Consider the following 18,613-nt stretch of genomic DNA (forward strand, 5'->3'; position numbering starts at 1 on the left):
CTGCCATGAAATTTACCAGATGTCGGTACCAACCCAAGTAATGTCAATAGCCCCAATAGGAATATATTTACTGAGAGAAACGTTGACGTGTTAAATACTTATTTTCCCTGCTGTATAATCTGCCTAACTGCTAGATGATCTCTTCTGAAGCCTCTCCAGTTTGCCTCACAGGGGGTTCAACTGGAACTAGGAGCTATCTTCATAACCCTGTATTCCCTCACTTGCTAAAAAGCCATCCGAACCGTTCTTAAAGCTATCTAATGTATCAGTCAGTACACCATATTCAAGGAGAGAATTCCACATATTCACAGCTCTCACTGTAAAAAAAAAACCTTTCTGAATATTTACACAGAACCTCCTTTCTTCTAATCGTAATGGGTGCCCATGTGTCAGCTGGTTACAGGTTAATAAAGCATTAGAGAGATTATTATATGATCCCCTTATGTATTTATACATATTTATCATATCGCTCCTTTTCTCCAGGCAGTCTTTCCTCTGCTGAGATTTTCCATACCTTTTGCCAGCTTAGTTGCCCTTCTCCGAACCCTCTCCAATTCAATCATGTCCCGTTTCAGCACTGGAGACCAAGGCATATTTTAAATGGGGCCTTACCAGCGCTCTGTACAGTGGAAGAATAACCCCCTCCTAACATGACCTTGTTTGCCCTTGCAGCTGCTGAATGGCATTGCTTGCTACAGCCAACTTTATAATCTGTGTGGACTCCAAGGTCCTTTTCCATTATGGATTTTCCTAGGGCATGCCCATTAAGGGTATAAGTAACTTGCATATATTTTTAATTCCAAGTGCACAACTTTACATTCATTAACATTGAATCTCATCCTCTTAAGGTGGCCATAGAAGTTTTTCAACCAATTGTAGTGTAAGCCAACAAAACCATGAAATTATCGTGAGGATAGTGGGCACCGAAAAAAACGCGTGTCTAACGATTTTTTGTCTTGTCATTGGTCAGAAAATCGATCAGTCAGGTTAGAAAATTGTCATTGTTTACAGTGAAATCAATCCATTGTTTGCAGGGCCAAACAGGCAGCTACCCCCCATTTTTCTAGCTTCCACTAGACTATATTGCTTAAATTGGTCTTTTTAGTTGATGGACAAATCCAAGTAACCACCCTAAGAACTTTACTCCAAGTAGAGAGAGTACTATTAACAATCATACCCTGTATCCGATCTTAGTGTAGTATCAAAACGCTATGGCAAAATCCAAATAGATCACGTCTACCACTCCCCTGCTGTTAAGCATCTTACCTCATCATTAAAAAAATCAAATCAAATTTGTCTGACATGACCTATCCTTTATAAAGCCATGCTGATTACTGCTCATAATGCCATTCACCAGGAAAATAATTTTGAATGTTATCCCTTAACAAGCCTTTAAATAATTTACCTATCACAGATGTCAAACTTACTGGCCTATAATTGACAAGGTGAAATCGCAGTCCCTTTTTAAATATAGGAATTGCATCCGCTTTCCTCCATTTTGTAGGTATCCTACCAGATTTGAGAGATTCTGAGAAAATCAGAAATAGAGGCTGCTCTAAAACTGAAGCTCTCTTAGTACTCAAGGGTGTATTCCATTTGGCCCTGGCACCTTGTTCACATTATGTCTGAGTAAAGCTTTATGAATCATATCCTGAGTCAGCCACTGACTAGCTTGAGCTCAGCCAACAGTGCAGCTATGAGGTTGGTCTGGGAGCTCTGACTACTCTATTGTTTACACTGAAGAAAAGAACTAATTAGCACATTTGCCTATACTGTATCTGTTACTATTAAGATGTGTTAAAAATTTTTAGGGTTAGTCTTAGCATCTGCTGCAATGTGCTTCTCATTTACTATCTTCGCCTTCTGGATTTTAATTTTACAACATTTACTATAGTGTTTATATTAGGGTTGTCATCTTTTTTTTTTTTTTTTTTTTGGATGAAAACGTGCATGGGCAGACCAGTGACGCTAGGGGCTGGACTGATAGCGTGGCGATTGGCTGATTACCATGTCATTATGTCACATAGGCTGGTTTTTAGTGCTTCTTCATTTACTTCTTAACAGAATAAATTTAGAACAGTAACAATGTAATATTTTAAATGACAAACATTATGTTCTGTGGTTTTAGCAGAAAACATAATGTCTCAATCTATGCTCTAAAGGGGTCCTTGTTGCCTCTGTGTATATTTGTTTTTTGCACCAGACATCACATCATGGTCACTATTACCCATGGGTTAAATTACTTGCACGTTTGCTTTACATTCTGGGTCATTTCATATCACAAGATCCAGAATAGCATGGTTTCTGGTTTGCTCCTCAACAATCTGTGACCTAAAATTGTCATGCAACCAAGTTTATAAACTTCCCATTATTTGTCCTGGCAGTTGCCCCTGTCATTAAGTTTTTAAAAATAATAAAATCCCCCATTATTGTTCCCCCCCCCCGAACTAGCTGCCTTTTCTATTTGCATTGAGAGCTTAGCCTCTTCCTCTTCATTTAAATTAGGTGTTTTATTGCATAACCTTACAATCAATTTTCTGGACTCTTTAAATCAGTGAAGATCTCCACCCATAAGGCTTCAACTCCCTTATTTTCTAACATAATTTCCTCCTTTATATTCACTTTTTAATTCTGCCTAACAGACATATCCATCTTCCTTTTGTATTATGTCCCTCCAAAACAGAGTATAGCCACTGATATTAACTTTTCAGTCATGCTACTCATTCATCCATGTTTCGGCAACACAAATCACAGAGACAGCACCTCCAGCACTCCCATCATTGAAGTGCTGCCAATCCCTGGCAAAGAGCCTGTAGTCGACTGGGGTTCTGGAGAACTGGGCTGATTTCTCAAAGAACTCTTCTCTACACCAATCTCTCAGCCATTAGTCAGGGTTAGTTTTTACTAGTTCATCAAACTTCAGCAGCCAAAGGGTTAAATTACATTCAACCACACTCCTACTAACTGTACTGGTTATTTAACATCAACAGATGACTTTCACACAGAGTTAATACACATAGGCACAAGCTTTCATACGGGTGAAGTGTTCTTTAGAGCACAAGGACAAAACGTATTCGATTTTATATTTAATAATATAGAAGTAAGCAGTGCATGTATAGATAAAAAATGTTATCAAATAGACAGACATACATAAATACAAACCATAAATAAAATAAAATACAATAAAACAACTCAACTATGGCTGACATAGTTACATCTCCCCACCTTTTTATGGGCTGCTGGGACACCCTCCCTTACCCTCATTACCTTATGCATGAGGTAGGAGAGCCCAGGACCATATGAGATATGTGTGTGACCATATGTGCTCGATCAAACTCATACCAAACATGAGGGGTGTCTCTTGTTCCAATCTCCCATGAACCATCCATCATAACTGGTGGGGTATAGGCTGTCCCTGTTTGGTATCATTAGGAAGCATGTGATCTCCTCATAACCAATATGTAAGTTATGAGGATGTGAATCCTATGACAGAGGAGCTATTGATAATTTCCTATAATATATATTTTCTCATAACTGTCCCTCCTCCAGTTCTAGTGTCACAGCTCCTTTCCTTGATCAACAGATCAAAAGAACCACCCAGCTTCCTTGCCCAAATGGTGTTACTCCGAATTATCTCATAAGGCAGATATGGATAGCACCTTTGCATAGTCCCCCCCCCCCGCAGAAGTTTCTAAGTAAGGTTCTCTTCTGCACCCAAAACGAAATGTTTCCAGTGTTAACCCTTTGCAATGCCAGAGCAGGATGGCTCTAGCATGACAGGTACCTATGTGTACCAAGACCATCAGGTCTTCCCCAGCCCCTCCCAATAATCTAGCACCAGGCAAGCAGAAGACAGTTTGGCATGTAGGGTCCTTGTGACAGATAACCTTATCCATCTTTCTAATAATTGAATCCCCTATAACTAAAACCTACCTTTCCTTCCTCGCACTCCCCCTACTGCCCATATTAGAGAGGCTTCCTCTCAGGGTGCTTGAGAGTCAGTCTGCTGCATACATGCCAGTTCAGAGCTGTTCAGCATCTTCACTCAAAATGGCCAATCTGTTGCTTTTGTACTAACTGTCGACAAGTCTCCTGACTGACAGTCTCCCTTATTAGCCACAACTCCCCCTTTTCCACCCCCATTACACTGGCCCCTGCCAGTGGTTGCTGTGTGGGCCTCCTTTCCTCTCTCACATTTCCCAACATCCTCAGTGCTGCAAGTTCCCCCCTAAAGATGGCCATAGACGTAACAATTATGAACGATTGTTCATTTTCAATACAGACACTTAGAGCTGAATTGTCACATATACAGGTAGAAACAACAGAAATTCTACTTGTATCTGATAATTCAGCAGAAAACCCTAGCTGATGTTTGGGCGCAAGATTTTCCAACCTGACCAGTCAATGAGCTTATCTTCCACCATAGATGCTCTGTATAGCAAATGTAACTTTGTTTTGTACGACCATATTTGTGCGTCTATGGCCACCTTTTAAGTCTGCAGTTCAAATTCCAAGATGGAAACCCAGCTGCACCTTTCACATGTTAATGTTGCCCAGAACTGCTGCTCCAACACCACATACATGTAACAATGCCGGCAAACCTGCTTGAACTCATCAGTCTCCCAAGTGCGATTCCTCAAAAATATTTTTCAACACCATTGCAATGGGTCTGACTAAAAATTGGAGTTGGAATTGGAACGCCTTGATTTCGTTTGTAGCAGGTTAAAAGTTGCCTGATGTGGAAGAGACCTTGTACTGGTGTCTGAAGTGACTGTATATAGAGTATGTATTCCTCTGTCCTATGTACAATTTGGTAAGATAATATTTTAGGCCATGTGGGGACTTTTTTGATACTTTTTAATATGGATTAATAAACACTATTTTTATTATAATTAACATGCTTGTGGGATTTTTGTGAATTTTTGAGGCTACACCTCTACTTGGTCACTAGAGGACCCCAGCATGCAATCAGCTATTTACTGATGTCTATTTCCAAACAACTTCAATGTTAAAGATAATATTTAGTGTTCGTTGAATATGCATTCTTAATTTGTTTACACACTCTACTTACACACTGTCGTTTTGTAAAAATAAGGGTACAATAATATTCTACATCTCACCTTATCTACAAAAATTGCATCCCCTACATTTTATGATATTTCTCCTATACTTAGACATCCTTGCTTTCACAGTAATAATGTTGTGTTTAATTAGCTGAGGAACAATTAAGGCACTAAGCTGGTAAGATTGGTTTGATTTGTCTGAGGAGCACCCAAAATCCTGGACTTCAGATACAGTCTTAATGTAGAATTTGGGCAGCTGTTTGTGCCACTTTGGGCATTTGTGTACAGGTGCCACTTAGTTTTCCTTTGCTAGAGCCCTACCTCCCCCTTGGACGTGTGTATTACATCAGCACAGGAGGGTTGCATTCCTTCCGCATCAGCTCATGAAACTGCAGAGATGTTTGAGCTGCTTCAGTGATTTCACACTGCCAGGATCTCCTTGCTTGAACAAATATGCTGCATTAAATTCAGATAGAGCCGTGTGTGTGCCAATCACTTTTGTAAATGACCACTTTCCACAAGATAAACATATTTTTTGATGCATTTGAGTGGCTCAGTTAAAAATATGTGGACGCCTAAATTTAGTTTTTTTAGTCTTTCAAAAGTAGTAGCTATGTAGTTACCCGAGTCTCAGTAAATGTTTCTTTAGGAATTGTAATTAGTAATGCAGAATGTAGCTAACCAGGGCTGCAGGGCTCTATCTTTCGCTAATCACACACATACATTTATAAAATGGATGGCAGCAGGTGGAAAACCTTTTCCTTTAATGCTGGTATGTCAAACATGAGACCCGATTCCCCTTGATTTGTGGCTATGCAGCATTTTAGATTGACTGCAGTCTGAGGCAGGGTATTTTCCTACCACCATCTGTGTCCTCTGTGTTAAAAAAGCAGACATTGATTAAGTTATTTTGACAAAGTTCAGCAGCTGCAGATTTTGGTCCCATAGCATGCATTGATTGTGAGGAAAACAGAGCCACCTTTTCCAAGCTTCAGAGATTGTCCATAAACCATGAAAAAAAACGTAATCTTTAAACACAAATTCTGCTTTTGTATCAAATCAGGACTTCCTCTTCTCAGCTTTCATGCTATGTTTATGGGGTATTATCCTGGGTCTTAAGGGATGTTCTAAGAAGGTTGAAGAGCAGGACAAATCCATGGCAGTAGTCTGACTGCAAATAATACTTTTATTGGGCAGGTGAATATCCAAAGTCGCACCACTTAAAGGGATCCTGTCATCGGAAAACATGTTTTTTTCAAAACGCATCAGTTAATAGTGCTACTCCAGCAGAATTCTGCACTGAAATCCATTTCTCGAAAGAGCAAACTGATTTTTTTATATTCAATTTTGAAATCTGACATGGAGCTAGACATTTTGTCAATTTCCCAGCTGCCCCCAGTCATGTGTACCTGCACTTTAGGAGAGAAATGCTTTCTGGCAGTCTGCTGTTTTTCCTTCTCAATGTAACTGAATGTGTCTCAGTGGGACATGGGTTTTTACTATTGAGTGCTGTTCTTAGATCTACCAGACAGCTGTTATCTTGTGTTAGGGAGCTGTAATCTGGTTACCTTCCCATTGTTCTTTTGTTTGGCTGCTGGGGGGGGGAAGGGAGGGGGTGAAATCACTCCAACTTGCAGTACAGCAGTAAAGAGTGATTGAAGTTTATCAGAGCACAAGTCACATGACTTGGGGCAGCTGGGAAATTGACAATATGTCTAGCCCCATGTCACATTTCAAAATTGAATATAAAAAAATCTGTTTGCTCTTTTGAGAAATGGATTTCAGTGCAGAATTCTGCTGGAGCAGCACTATTAACTGATTCATTTTGACAGTATCCCTTTAAGGGATGTTCTACTGTGTCCATAAACCTTGTTAAAGCCAGGCAAATATTCTACCATTTTTCAAAGACGGACTGTTCAGAATTGCACACTTTTGCGTACTTTTTCCTTGTTGGTGCCACACTTGCTGAAAGAAAAACATGCATGTGCTGCCTGTTGCGTGTTCACTTAATGCATAAGCGGGTTATGCAGGCTTTCTGGTCTTTGTTGATCTGAGACTCCACAATTTTGTATCATGCCACCTTACTCAAGAAAGGGACTTAAGTAAACATTTTGTGTGAAAAACAAGAATGTACCAGTGTATTCTACAGAAGGAATATGCTTAAAGGAGAAGGAAAGGTTAAAACAAAGTAACCTTTATCAGAAAGGTTCACCTAAATATACCAGTAAACCCTCAAAGAAATGCTACTCTGAGTCCTCTGTCAAAAGAAACACTTAATTTCTTTCCTTCTATTGTATACTCATGGGCTTCTGTATCAGACTTCCTGCCTTCAGCTTAAACCTCTTTGCCCTGGGCGTGAGCATGCTCAGTTTGCTCCTCTCTCCCCCTCCCCTCTCTGCTGTAATCTGAGCCCAGAGCTATGAGTGAGCAGGGAGAGACTCAGGCAGGAAGTGATGTCACACCATGCTTATACTGAAGCTGCTATTCTAAACAAACAGAAAGCTCCTAGAGCTTTTTACTCAGGTATGGTAAAACATTCTAGCTTGCACTATTGCAGATAATCTATTGGCAATAAAATGCCTCCGTAGCTTTCCTTCTCCTTTAAAAAGTAGTGTTTCAGGCTGATCTATTGAATATTTGTACAAACATCCTACTAATCCTGCCCATCTGTTCCACTTCCTGCTGCCTCCTTTCCCAGGCTGTGCAGGGGAGTCAGCAACACTGTATGATAGGAACCAATCAGCAGCTAGGCTGACTTGATAGGGAACTGAAGCCTGTATTTGCTTGTGTGACTGCAGGGCTGTGATTGGCTATCCCCCTCCTACTGTGCTTCTATCATAGACTGTTAGAACGAGCCCGTCCTTCATTTGAAACTCAGAAGGGACCGTAGCAGATCTATAGGGAGCTCCAATAAAGTGGGGCATATTTTAAGATTATATTAATCAGCACTATGTATTGGTCATTATTGCCTACAAAATTAGTTTTTTTTATGTATTCTAGGTTTCCTTTAAAATGACTCCCTAAGCATATTTGAGCAAATGAGGGTTAGTGTTCAGGACAATTTCCTCAGTAGCAGCATGGTGTTTTATAATTAAAGATGCTTTTCCCTCCATGTATATTTCCCCACACTTTTATATAGGGAATCAATGCTGGTTGGTTGCTGCACTCCTTCCGGACCGAGACTGCATCTTATTTGTCCTTGTATGGGGCCAGCTAAATGGGCTTGCACAACCAAAAATGTGGTCGAAAAACAACCGGATATCTTTTGGGCAGGCATGATTTTTCTCTTTGTGTGTGTTGATGCAGACCTCTCCCTTAGGGTCAGATGATCAGCCCCAAATAAAGGGGATCTTTACATGTATGGGCACCTTTAGTTGGAAACAGACTGTTGGGATCTGTATCCGTGGTACTGGTTTTCAGTGAGGCTGAAAATCTCTAATGTATTAATAAACTGGGAAAAGAAATAAAGTTGTTAGAGAACATTGCTATTGACTTCTATACGACTTGATACAATCTCAGCAGCTTTTATTTTTTTAGAGTTTTTTTCCTTAATAAATTCCAACTATTCGAGTTTTTCTAAATACTTGCCATGTCTGCGTTTTTCTCTAATCGAGAGGAGAACGTCTACTTGATTAAATCATAAATAATAAATCAGCCCCTAAGCATTGCATGGGGCTGTGGATGAGGTCCATGACGAATAGCTCTGCATACCTATTCTCTCATGTCATATTATTATGCCAAGCACTGAGATTTACAAAGCTGGCTACAAACAAGTGGATCTTTGTGTCGGGGCAATGTTGGGCTCTTACTGACCAGCGGTTTTGCCCTGCGCTCCATTTTAAGCCATTGAGCCACAGGGGAGCACTGGACTAAGAGCAGTCGATTCTTTCTTATGGGTGCATACTCATGATGCCGCAGGGCAAAAACGCCCGTCAGTAAGAGCTTCTTTCTGCCTGCGTGCAAAGCACAGACGGAGAGAAGCAAACTGTGTATGCTCGTCTTAAATGTTTGATTCACTAGAATGATTCATTCTGAATGATATTTTACAGGGGATGGTAGTGCATATAATTGGTTTCTTTGGCATAATGTGCTTATGCATGTTTAGAGACAAGAAGTGTAAAACTATGCCTTATGTTCCTCATATACACATTCACGCAGTTAAATTATGAGGGGAGACTGAAAAGGTTGGGGTTGTTTTCTCTGGAAAAAAGGAGCTTGTGAGGGGACATGATTACACTTTACAAGTACATTAGAGGACATTATAGACAAATAGCAGGGGACCTTTTTACCCATAAAGAGGATCACTGTACCAGAGGCCACCCCTTCAGACTAGAAGAAAAGAACTTTCATTTGAAGCAACGTAGATGGTTCTTCACAGTCAGGACAGTGAGGTTGTGGAATGCACTGCCGGGTTATGTTGCGATGGCTGATTCAGTTAATGCCTTTAAGAATGGCTTGGATGATTTTTTGGACAGACATAATATCAAAGACTATTGTGATATTAAACTCTATAATTAGTATAGATATGGGTATATATAATTTATGTGAAAGTATGGAGGGATGTGTATATGGATGCTGGGGTTTCATTTGGAGGGGTTGAACTTGATGGACTTTCTTTTTTCAACCCGATTTAACTATGTAACATTCAAATAATATGTACACGTATTAACTATTTCTTAATTAGGCTCATAAATTTTCTTTCTCCTTTTCTCTCTGTGTGCAGATGTTACAGGACTGCCCAAAGGCACGTAGGGAGGTGGAACTGCACTGGAGGGCCTCCCAGTGTTCTCATATTGTGAAGATTATTGATGTGTACGAAAATCTTTACCAGTCCAGAAAGTGTCTCCTTATAATTATGGAATGGTAAGTTACCCAGGAATTGTTCAAAACAAATTTTCCTGGTAAGCACGATCCATGTGCAAAACCCTGGCACAAAGCTATAAATATGATTTCTAGTTATTTTATAGCAAAAGTAGATGCTGTGTAGTTACTTTGTGAAGTGAAGGTTTGGGAAGTAGCACAAATATGTTTTTTAGGAACAGGGAGCTACAAGATGTGCAGAGAATTTTTAGGGAGATTTTATTAGGCAAGATGGAAAGTCCGAATTTGTTAATTTTTTGTTTGGTTTTAAATTAAAATTTTCACCTATGTTTCTTGATGTATATAGGAATTTTTTTTCCAGTAATGACTCATTGTCTGTTAGCACAGAGCTTTGAGCAGTGACAATGTCATTTGTTTATCTGTGAAATCTGCCTTATCTTTTTTTTTAGTCTGGATGGTGGAGAACTCTTTAGCAGAATTCAGGATAGAGGGGACCAAGCCTTCACAGAGAGGGGTAAGTAGACTTTAATATGTTTTTTGTTTTATTGATTCCATCTCTCATTCAGTTGTATGCTCTATGCAGTCACTATGACATTCATAGTAAAGTGTTACATTTTAAAGGAGGTGTACAACGTACAAAATCAACAACATAAGTTCAATAAATAGGATTTGTGCTGAACGTATTTTTTTTTCATCTTCAACTGTTACTATGTAACAAAAACAAAAAAAACAAAACAAACTTGAAGTTAATATTGTGCAGGCCACAAAGCCATTTGGATGTTTTATGGTGGCCTTTCCCATATTGTGTCACAGATATTTGCTTAATTGATATTCACTTAATTTCTCTTGAATAATCAGCAACCGCAGAAAAGGCCCATTATGTTTGCATTATTCCTTTCAAGCCAGTACATTTTGTTCACTAGATCAAAAGGGGAAAGCTGTTAGTGTAGGAGGCTGTATCTGTTAAATAAACACAAGTTCAAAGAGAATCAAAGCTTGACATGTACAAAGACCAGTTTGTTGTGTTTTGCACTCAAGCCATATGTTCATGTGCACTTTTTTAAAAGAAGGCCTCATGCAAAGATTTCTTTTTGTGCAAATTTGTCCATTTGTGCTCATTTGTGGTAGTGATTGGGTTTACAGTTAATAAGATGACTGGAGGTGCCCAACCCAATAAAAAGGGCACTTAGTTACTGATACTGTACTTAAGAAAGAGCCTTGATTATTATCAAAGCACTTTTATTTGGTTAACGGTTACAGATCTTTCATTGCTGCCCTTCTGCAGTTTTTGTGGGTAGTTGTCTGTTCGCTGGTGATTTATGCGGCAGTAAGCCCCTTGTTTCAACATGAGTTCAATTAATAATCTATGGCAGTGCTGTCCAGCTGGTGGCCCATGGGCCGGCCCCCCACATGAAAGTCTACCTTCTGTGACTGCTTACCTTGTGTAAGATTTTAAAGGTATCAGAATTGAGATTAACTGGCCCCTGTTTACACCTTAAATTCAGACTGTAAAATACTGCATTGTTCGCACCTGTAACCCCCCCTGTATTGTTGACACCTGTAACACTTCTATTGTTCCCACCCCTAAAGCCCTGTACTGTTCACCACACTCAGACTGAAAGTGCCTATATTGTTCAACTATTCACATCTCAGACAAACTAATGGGGATGCACTAGCATTGTAGCACAATATGAACTGTTCATTTTAGAGAGGGGTACTGATAGGTTTCCCTGTCTCCTGGTGTGTTCCATGCTCTGCCTGCCCTATGCTTCCTGTGTGTGTGCCATACTCTGCCTACCTTATGCTCCCTGTGTGCCATACTCTGCCTTCCCTATGCTCTCTTTGTGAGAGTCCCTGTGTGTCCCATACTCTGCCTGCCCTATGGTCCCTGGATGTGTGCCATTCTCTGCCTGTCATATGCTCCCTGTGTGTGTGTGCCATACTCTGCTTGCCCTATGCTCCCCGGATGCGTCCCATACTCTGCCTGCCCTATGCTCTCTGTGTGTGTGTGCCATACTCTGCCTGCCCTATGCTTCCTGTGTGTGTGCGCCGTACTCTGCCTGCCCTATGCTCTGTGTGTGTGTGTGTGTGTGTGTGTGTGTGCCATACTCTGCCTGCCCTACTCTCTCTGTGTGTGTGTGTGTGTGTGTGTGCCATACTCTGCCTGCCCTATGCTCTCTGTGTGTTTGTGTGCCATACTCTGCTTGCCCTACGCTCCCCGGATGTGTGCCATACTCTGCCTGCCCTATGCTCTCTGTGTGTGTGTGTGCCATACTCTGCCTGCCCTATGCTCTCTGTGTGTTTGTGTGCCATACTCTGCTTGCCCTATGCTCCCCGGATGTGTGCCATACTCTGCCTGCCCTATGCTCTGTGTGTGTGTGTGTGTGTGTGCCATACTCTGCCTGCCCTATGCTCTGTGTGTGTGTGTGTGTGTGTGCGCCATACTCTGCCTGCCCTATGCTCCCCAGATGTGTGCCATACTCTGCCTGTCATATGCTACCTGTGGGATGTGAGCCTGGTAGGGTTTGTTCTGGGGATTTGTTATAATTTAGAAATACATGTTAGGGGGACCCTAAGGTGTGCTGGGGGTTTGCTGTGCTATCAACAGGGGAGGAGGCGGCCTATGGATTTAAGGGTATGTTTATGGTATGACTTCTGGTATGAATTCTGTCCCTCTGTACCACAGATGTTGGACAGCACTGATCTATGGTATTTATTTCTTGAGCTAAACAGGGAAAATAATTAAAATTGAAGCTACTCATTGCAAGGTAAACAATTAGATTACCACTGCACAAATAATCCCCCTCCATAATGGACTTCTGCTAACAAAGCAGTCACAACAGAGGTTTAAGGGAGGAGGTTGCTTACAGGTCATTCAATTATCTGCCTTGCAAGGACCAAATATGGAGTAGCATAAGGGTTCCATGTTTAAAAAAAATTGTGATTAAGCATTAGGCAAGAATTATGCTTCACACAAGCCATATTAAATTCATGTTGAACAAAGGAGCATGCTAGCTCCTTTAAGCATACAAAAGTGCGTATATTTGTGGGAGAAATAGCGTACTGAATCAAGCAAACATTTTTGATGTCAGATAAGATGGCTGACAACCTTTGCCATCGTGACAAGATTACTTTTTCCTCTGCCACTCAGTCCTAGCAGTCCATTGGAATTGGGTAGTCGATCAGAACAACAGGGATAAGCTGTTTTTTTTTTTTTTTTTTTTCAGCCTTCAGCAGGAAGAATTGTTTGTGATTGATTGCTCCCCAGTTTTTATAAATGACCCCCACTGTACAGCTGTATTGGATCCTAAAAGTCACATTACTTTTACGCTGAACAAGGAACATGAGTTTTATGTTAATTTGGCTTTTGTGCAGTATTCGGCTGATTCTATTTTAAAAATTTTCATTTTTTCCTTCTTATCTTTTTGCCCTCTTGTTCCTTTTACGTTCTCAGAGGCATCAGAGATCATGAGAAGCATTGGAGAAGCAATACAGTACTTACACTCTATCAATATCGCACACAGAGATGTAAAGGTATGTTAAGTACGGCTGGTCTGGAATGCCTGATCTAACAATCAGGGGGCAAGTGGCTGGAATTAAACTTCCCAGTGCTGCAATGTGATCTGTGGTAACACGAATATAGTGGGTAGGTCACGTAATTCCAAATATTCTAACTACAGAACTGCCCTTGGCAAAGTTGTAGCCACACAAAACAGAAAAAAACAATTATAGTAGGCATGCACACCTCATTAAAAGCCATCTAATGAAACTAGAGCACAACAGGCATGTTACTACAGACATGGATCCTTGTGTAACATTTATTTCAAGTCGCACCGTCTTTGGTTTTGACATCTTCAAGGAATTTTTATAGTCTAAATGCGTGTTTGTGTGTCTTCTGCATATATGGTGTGCTCCCACACCTCAAAAACATTCTGAATCTGTTAATATTCAGGTTAATCATCCCCTGACGACTGTGCGTGTGTGTGCGCGTTTTATAGGGAACTTATTGTCAAGGCTTCTTTACACTGCTGGAGAATTGATGAATACATATCTCTTTAATTGGTAACGGTTGGAACGCTAACTATTTTCAAAATGGCGCCCAAACTTTTGTGAGATGGAGTGCGCTTATACCTTTTTGTGGCGCTGTCTGATGTGAAGTAATTATGTTGCGTATTGATGATCAGTCCGGCTACATTTTGCATCTAAATTGTTTTTCATCTTGCCTTTTTTTCACAAAAATGAATTAAATTCTTCCGAGCGCAATTGTGGGGACAAAAAAAATCCAGAAATTCATGTAGAGAGAAGAAAACTACAGGCTGCAAAACACACATTATCATCGTGACCTCACCCTAAGAGAGCCCAAAATGCAGACTGGGGAAACCACAGTATTTTTTTAAAAAATGGGCCTCTACTTAGTGCTCTTCTGTTACACAAGCATGAGCGTACAGAGAGAGTGTTCCAGCTTGTACAATATATGAATGACATGGAACCCACAATGAGAATGTGTATATTCAGCCAGCCAGTGTTGGAGAAACGAATATTCCGTGATTCAGTGCTCTTCTCACTGAAAAGCCAAAACTGGAACTGAATCCTGGATCCAGTGCAACCCTATATTTTTCTTTCAGAATATAAATTTTTCGTGGGTTCTTTTTTTTTTTTTGGTGGGGGGGGGGGCTTCTTCACAGCCCAAACATTATTTTTTTTTTTTATATTTACTTGCACCTCACTTTAGCTATTTTCTATCAGTAATCTCTGTATTAAAGGGGGGTCAAGGAGAATCCCCCCTTTCAGAATGGTGGACCATTTTTTAGTCCCAACACATAGGTTTGGAATACTTGGTTTATATATTTGAATTCACAAATCTTTCATTTATTTATTGTACTGCCTTCTTGATAGTAAGCATAGTAATAGTATTAATTATAATATTAATAGTATTATTTTGGCATCCAAAGGCTAAAAGAAGAGACATGCTTTTTAGAAATTTGTCCTGTTTTTTGTGTTCCTCAAATGGATGCACATGGAATCCATTTGTAATAGTAGCTGGGCCCAGTTTATGTTTAAAGTATTTTACAATGAATTTAAATTCCAAAATCCTTGCATAGTATTTTGAGGTATAAGAGATTAAAGTATCAAGTGGATTGCTTACAACAGCAGCACATTTTTTTCATGCATATGAAATGTGTTTGTCTAATTGTTAAAGCCTCTCTTTAATAGTACTATTTCTTTTGCAGCCAGAAAATCTCCTATATACATCAAAACGGCCAAACTCTGTTTTAAAGCTGACCGATTTTGGATTTGCCAAGGAAACCACAACACACAATTCACTAGCGACACCATGTTACACACCTTATTATGTTGGTGAGTGTGTATAGAGTGCATCTGGGAGGCTTTTAAAACATTTATGCTGTTTTTGGGTAATGGAAAATTTTCTAAGAAAGTAGCCAAAAAGCAATGGCTTAGGTTCTAAATATTTTGCTCTTGGTTGGGGTGCTTAATGTCCTTCTGTGCCCCCTGTATGGGTAAATAACGAAGACAGTAGCTTAAATGTGAGTTTGTTTTCCAGTTTGAGCTTTAATAAACATTACTCTCTGCAACCTCTAATAAGCAAACAAAACTGTGTGACTCTAAGTTGCCCACCCAGTAAGTAGAAAGTGCCTAAAATAGCCCTTAGCTTGTAGTCCTCTTCTGTATGCCACATTTTAATACCTAAAAGGCAATCTGTTGAATAATAATCACATGCCTAAAACACTCTATTTTTATCTAGCAATATAATAAAAACTGTCTTGAAGAATTGTTTAAGTGTTTAAAGGAACAGCAATGCCAAAAAAAAAAAGTGTTTTAAAGTAATGAAAATATAATGCAGTGTTGCCCTGTACTGGTATAACTGCTGTGTTTTCTTAAGAAACACTACTATTGTTTATATAAATAAGCTGCTGTGTGGCAATGGGGGCAGCCATTCAAAGGAGAAAAAGCTCAAGTTACACAGCAGATAGCAGATAAACTCTGTCTGTCTAATTGTGTTATTTGTTATCCATTAGTCAACCTGTGCCATATAGCCATTTTTCAATTTCCACCATTGCTCCACAGCAGCTTGTTTATATGAACTATAGTAGTGTTTCTGAAGCAAACCGATCAGTTTTACCAGTGCAGGGCAACAGTACATGATATTTTAATTACTTTAAAATACTTAAATTTTTTGGTGTTACTGTTCCTTTAAACAAAGTCTTGAGTACTTTGGCCCAGACATTGCTTTTCAAGGGTATCTTAAAGGGGTCGTAAATCAACTTTTAGTATTATGTAGAGAGGGATATTCTGAGACAATTTGCAATTGGTCTTATTATTTGTGGTTTAGAGTTATTTAGCTTTTATTCAGCAGGTCTCCAGTTTGCAATTTCAGCCATCTGGTTGCTAAGGTACAAATTAGGAGAGGCCCGAATACAAAGATGAGTAATCAAAAGTAGCAATAACAATACATTTGTAGCCTTACAGAGCATTGTTTTTTTTAGATGGGAGTCACTGTAAAAAAAAAACTGTAAAAAAAAAATGACCAACGAAAAAGTTGCTTAGAATTGGTTATTCTGTAACATACATGATCATTATCTTTAAGGTGACCCATCCCTTTAACCCCAAGCCTGTTGGAAGTGTTGTATGTGTCTATATATGATATGATAATTACAATAATAATAAAATGGCAATTATTACTAAGGATGCACTGAATCCACTCCTCAACAAAGGATTCTGCTGAATCCTGAACTGAATTAAAATCTTATTTTGCATATGCAAAAAAGAAAAAAAAAAAATATCTTGTCACGTTGTCTAAAATCGCATTTGGATTTGGTTCCGCCAAGCACTCGGATACCAATTTGGCCGTATATGAAACAGAACCTGGGATTTAATGTGTAATGTGTCCCTTATTAATATGACCAGCTCTTCTGTATGGTAAAAGTCAGAAATATCTCATATACCGGTAGTTAACAATACTGGGAAAAGGCTCTCTGGGATATAAGCTTTTGCAGTGGTAATGCAAGTTCCTATGTGAGAGACGCCAAAGTAGAAAACATTCACTTATTTCAGGCCTGATTTGAGTATATTTTGTTCTCTTTTAGCTCCTGAAGTTCTCGGGCCAGAAAAATATGATAAGTCGTGTGATATGTGGTCTCTTGGTGTTATCATGTATATTCTGTAAGTAAAAAAGAAAAATTACATTTACATGCATCTTCTTGACTGACCAAATACATTGTCAAGAAGCTGAGCAAATGGCAAACCGCATCAGTGTACATTCTTTTCAAAAAAAAAAAAAAGCGTCCTATGAAAAGAATTATTTTGTCTTTTAGCACTTACTTTACTTTTAAGAGCAGAGTGGATTGTACTGAATTAAAATTTTTCTGGCCTTTTGTCATTCGCAAATAGATTTCTTGATTTAGTGCACCCCTACTTTGCTCTTTAAGGGGAACATAAAAAGCTATATAATAAGTAGGGATGCACTGAATCCATTATTTTGGATTCGGCCGAACACCCAAATCCTTCACGAAAGATTCGGCCAAATAGTGAACTAAATCTGAATTTGCATATGCAAATTAGGTGTGGGAAGGTGAAATCAATTTTTACTTTGTTTTGTGACAAAAAGTCACGTGATTTCCCTCCCTGCCCCTAATTTGCATATGCAAATAAGGATTCGCCCGAATCTGAATTCTGCTGAAAAAGGCAGAATCCCGAACAGAATCTGGATTCGGTACATACCTATTAATAAGTCATTTTCCAATTAAACATGAAACCTTATTTTTATTTATTTATTTTTTAATTAAAACACCCAAAACTGCTATAAACGTGTTTAAAAGTCTTCACTATTAGTCATGTATTGCCTTCCTCTTTTTCTATGTCTTAGGCATAAAGGTGGGACAGGCATTACTTTTACTTTATATATCTGCACTTCATAGATAACACTGCACTCCTCACATTCCCCCTTCCTCCTCACCATCTAATTGTATAGTCCGTGTATGCGGATCAGGTGCCCATTCTGGCACAACATTTTGGCATGGTGCAAAGCTTGCCTTAATAAAATGACACCTGCCTGCTTGATTTGATTGTGAACTCCAAGAATAAAAGAATCAAGATTCTTATTTATCATAGCATAAGTGAATTTAGCTTCACTAACCCCATAAAATAGGATTTGGAATTATTTCTTAGTGTGACAGGTCCCCTGGTTGGCTAATAGAACAAACAGTCCCACTACTTATGTGCACGTCATTGCATTCTGGTCACTATGCTCAATACCTATTTTATTCTCCCAGACTATGTGGCTATCCACCATTTTACTCCAACCATGGTTTTGCCATCTCCCCTGGAATGAAGAAACGGATCCGCATGGGGCAGTATGAATTTCCAAACACAGAGTGGTCTGAAGTTTCAGATGAAGGTATGAGAGGAACCTCAAAGTATTATCTATTTGACTGCTTTGTGTTGCTAACTAACCTTTATGTTGAAAAATAGGGTTGTTACATATTATAACCTGCACTGATTTTTTTTTGTATGCTGCTGTTGAATGAGTCTAAAAATAAATATGGTTTGAAATGCTTTATTTTATTTGCAAAAAAAAAAAAAAAATAGTACCAGCAGAGCAGTTCAGCAGCAATATGATTGTGTAATTCATTCATGTAATGGTTCATGCCTTCAAATATCTCCACCGGAGCTTGCCATCTTTGATCTAAGTGTCAGTGGCATTGTACATG

The 18,613-nt window shown here is 39.3% G+C and overlaps 1 protein-coding gene across 2 annotated transcripts in view; it reads left to right on the forward strand.

Annotated features, from left to right (window-relative positions):
- The window catches only part of mapkapk2.S (MAPK activated protein kinase 2 S homeolog), a 46,588-nt gene that overhangs the window by 21,685 nt on the left and 6,290 nt on the right, over positions 1-18,613 (forward strand). For both annotated transcript variants that reach the window (NM_001094815.1, XM_041583202.1), the window contains 6 exon segments: positions 9,787-9,926; positions 10,334-10,398; positions 13,339-13,418; positions 15,116-15,242; positions 16,991-17,066; positions 18,176-18,300. In NM_001094815.1, coding sequence (NP_001088284.1) covers positions 9,787-9,926; positions 10,334-10,398; positions 13,339-13,418; positions 15,116-15,242; positions 16,991-17,066; positions 18,176-18,300 — 613 coding nt within the window.

Source organism: Xenopus laevis, chromosome 2S (assembly GCF_017654675.1).
Source record: "Xenopus laevis strain J_2021 chromosome 2S, Xenopus_laevis_v10.1, whole genome shotgun sequence".
Lineage (NCBI taxonomy): Eukaryota > Metazoa > Chordata > Amphibia > Anura > Pipidae > Xenopus > Xenopus laevis.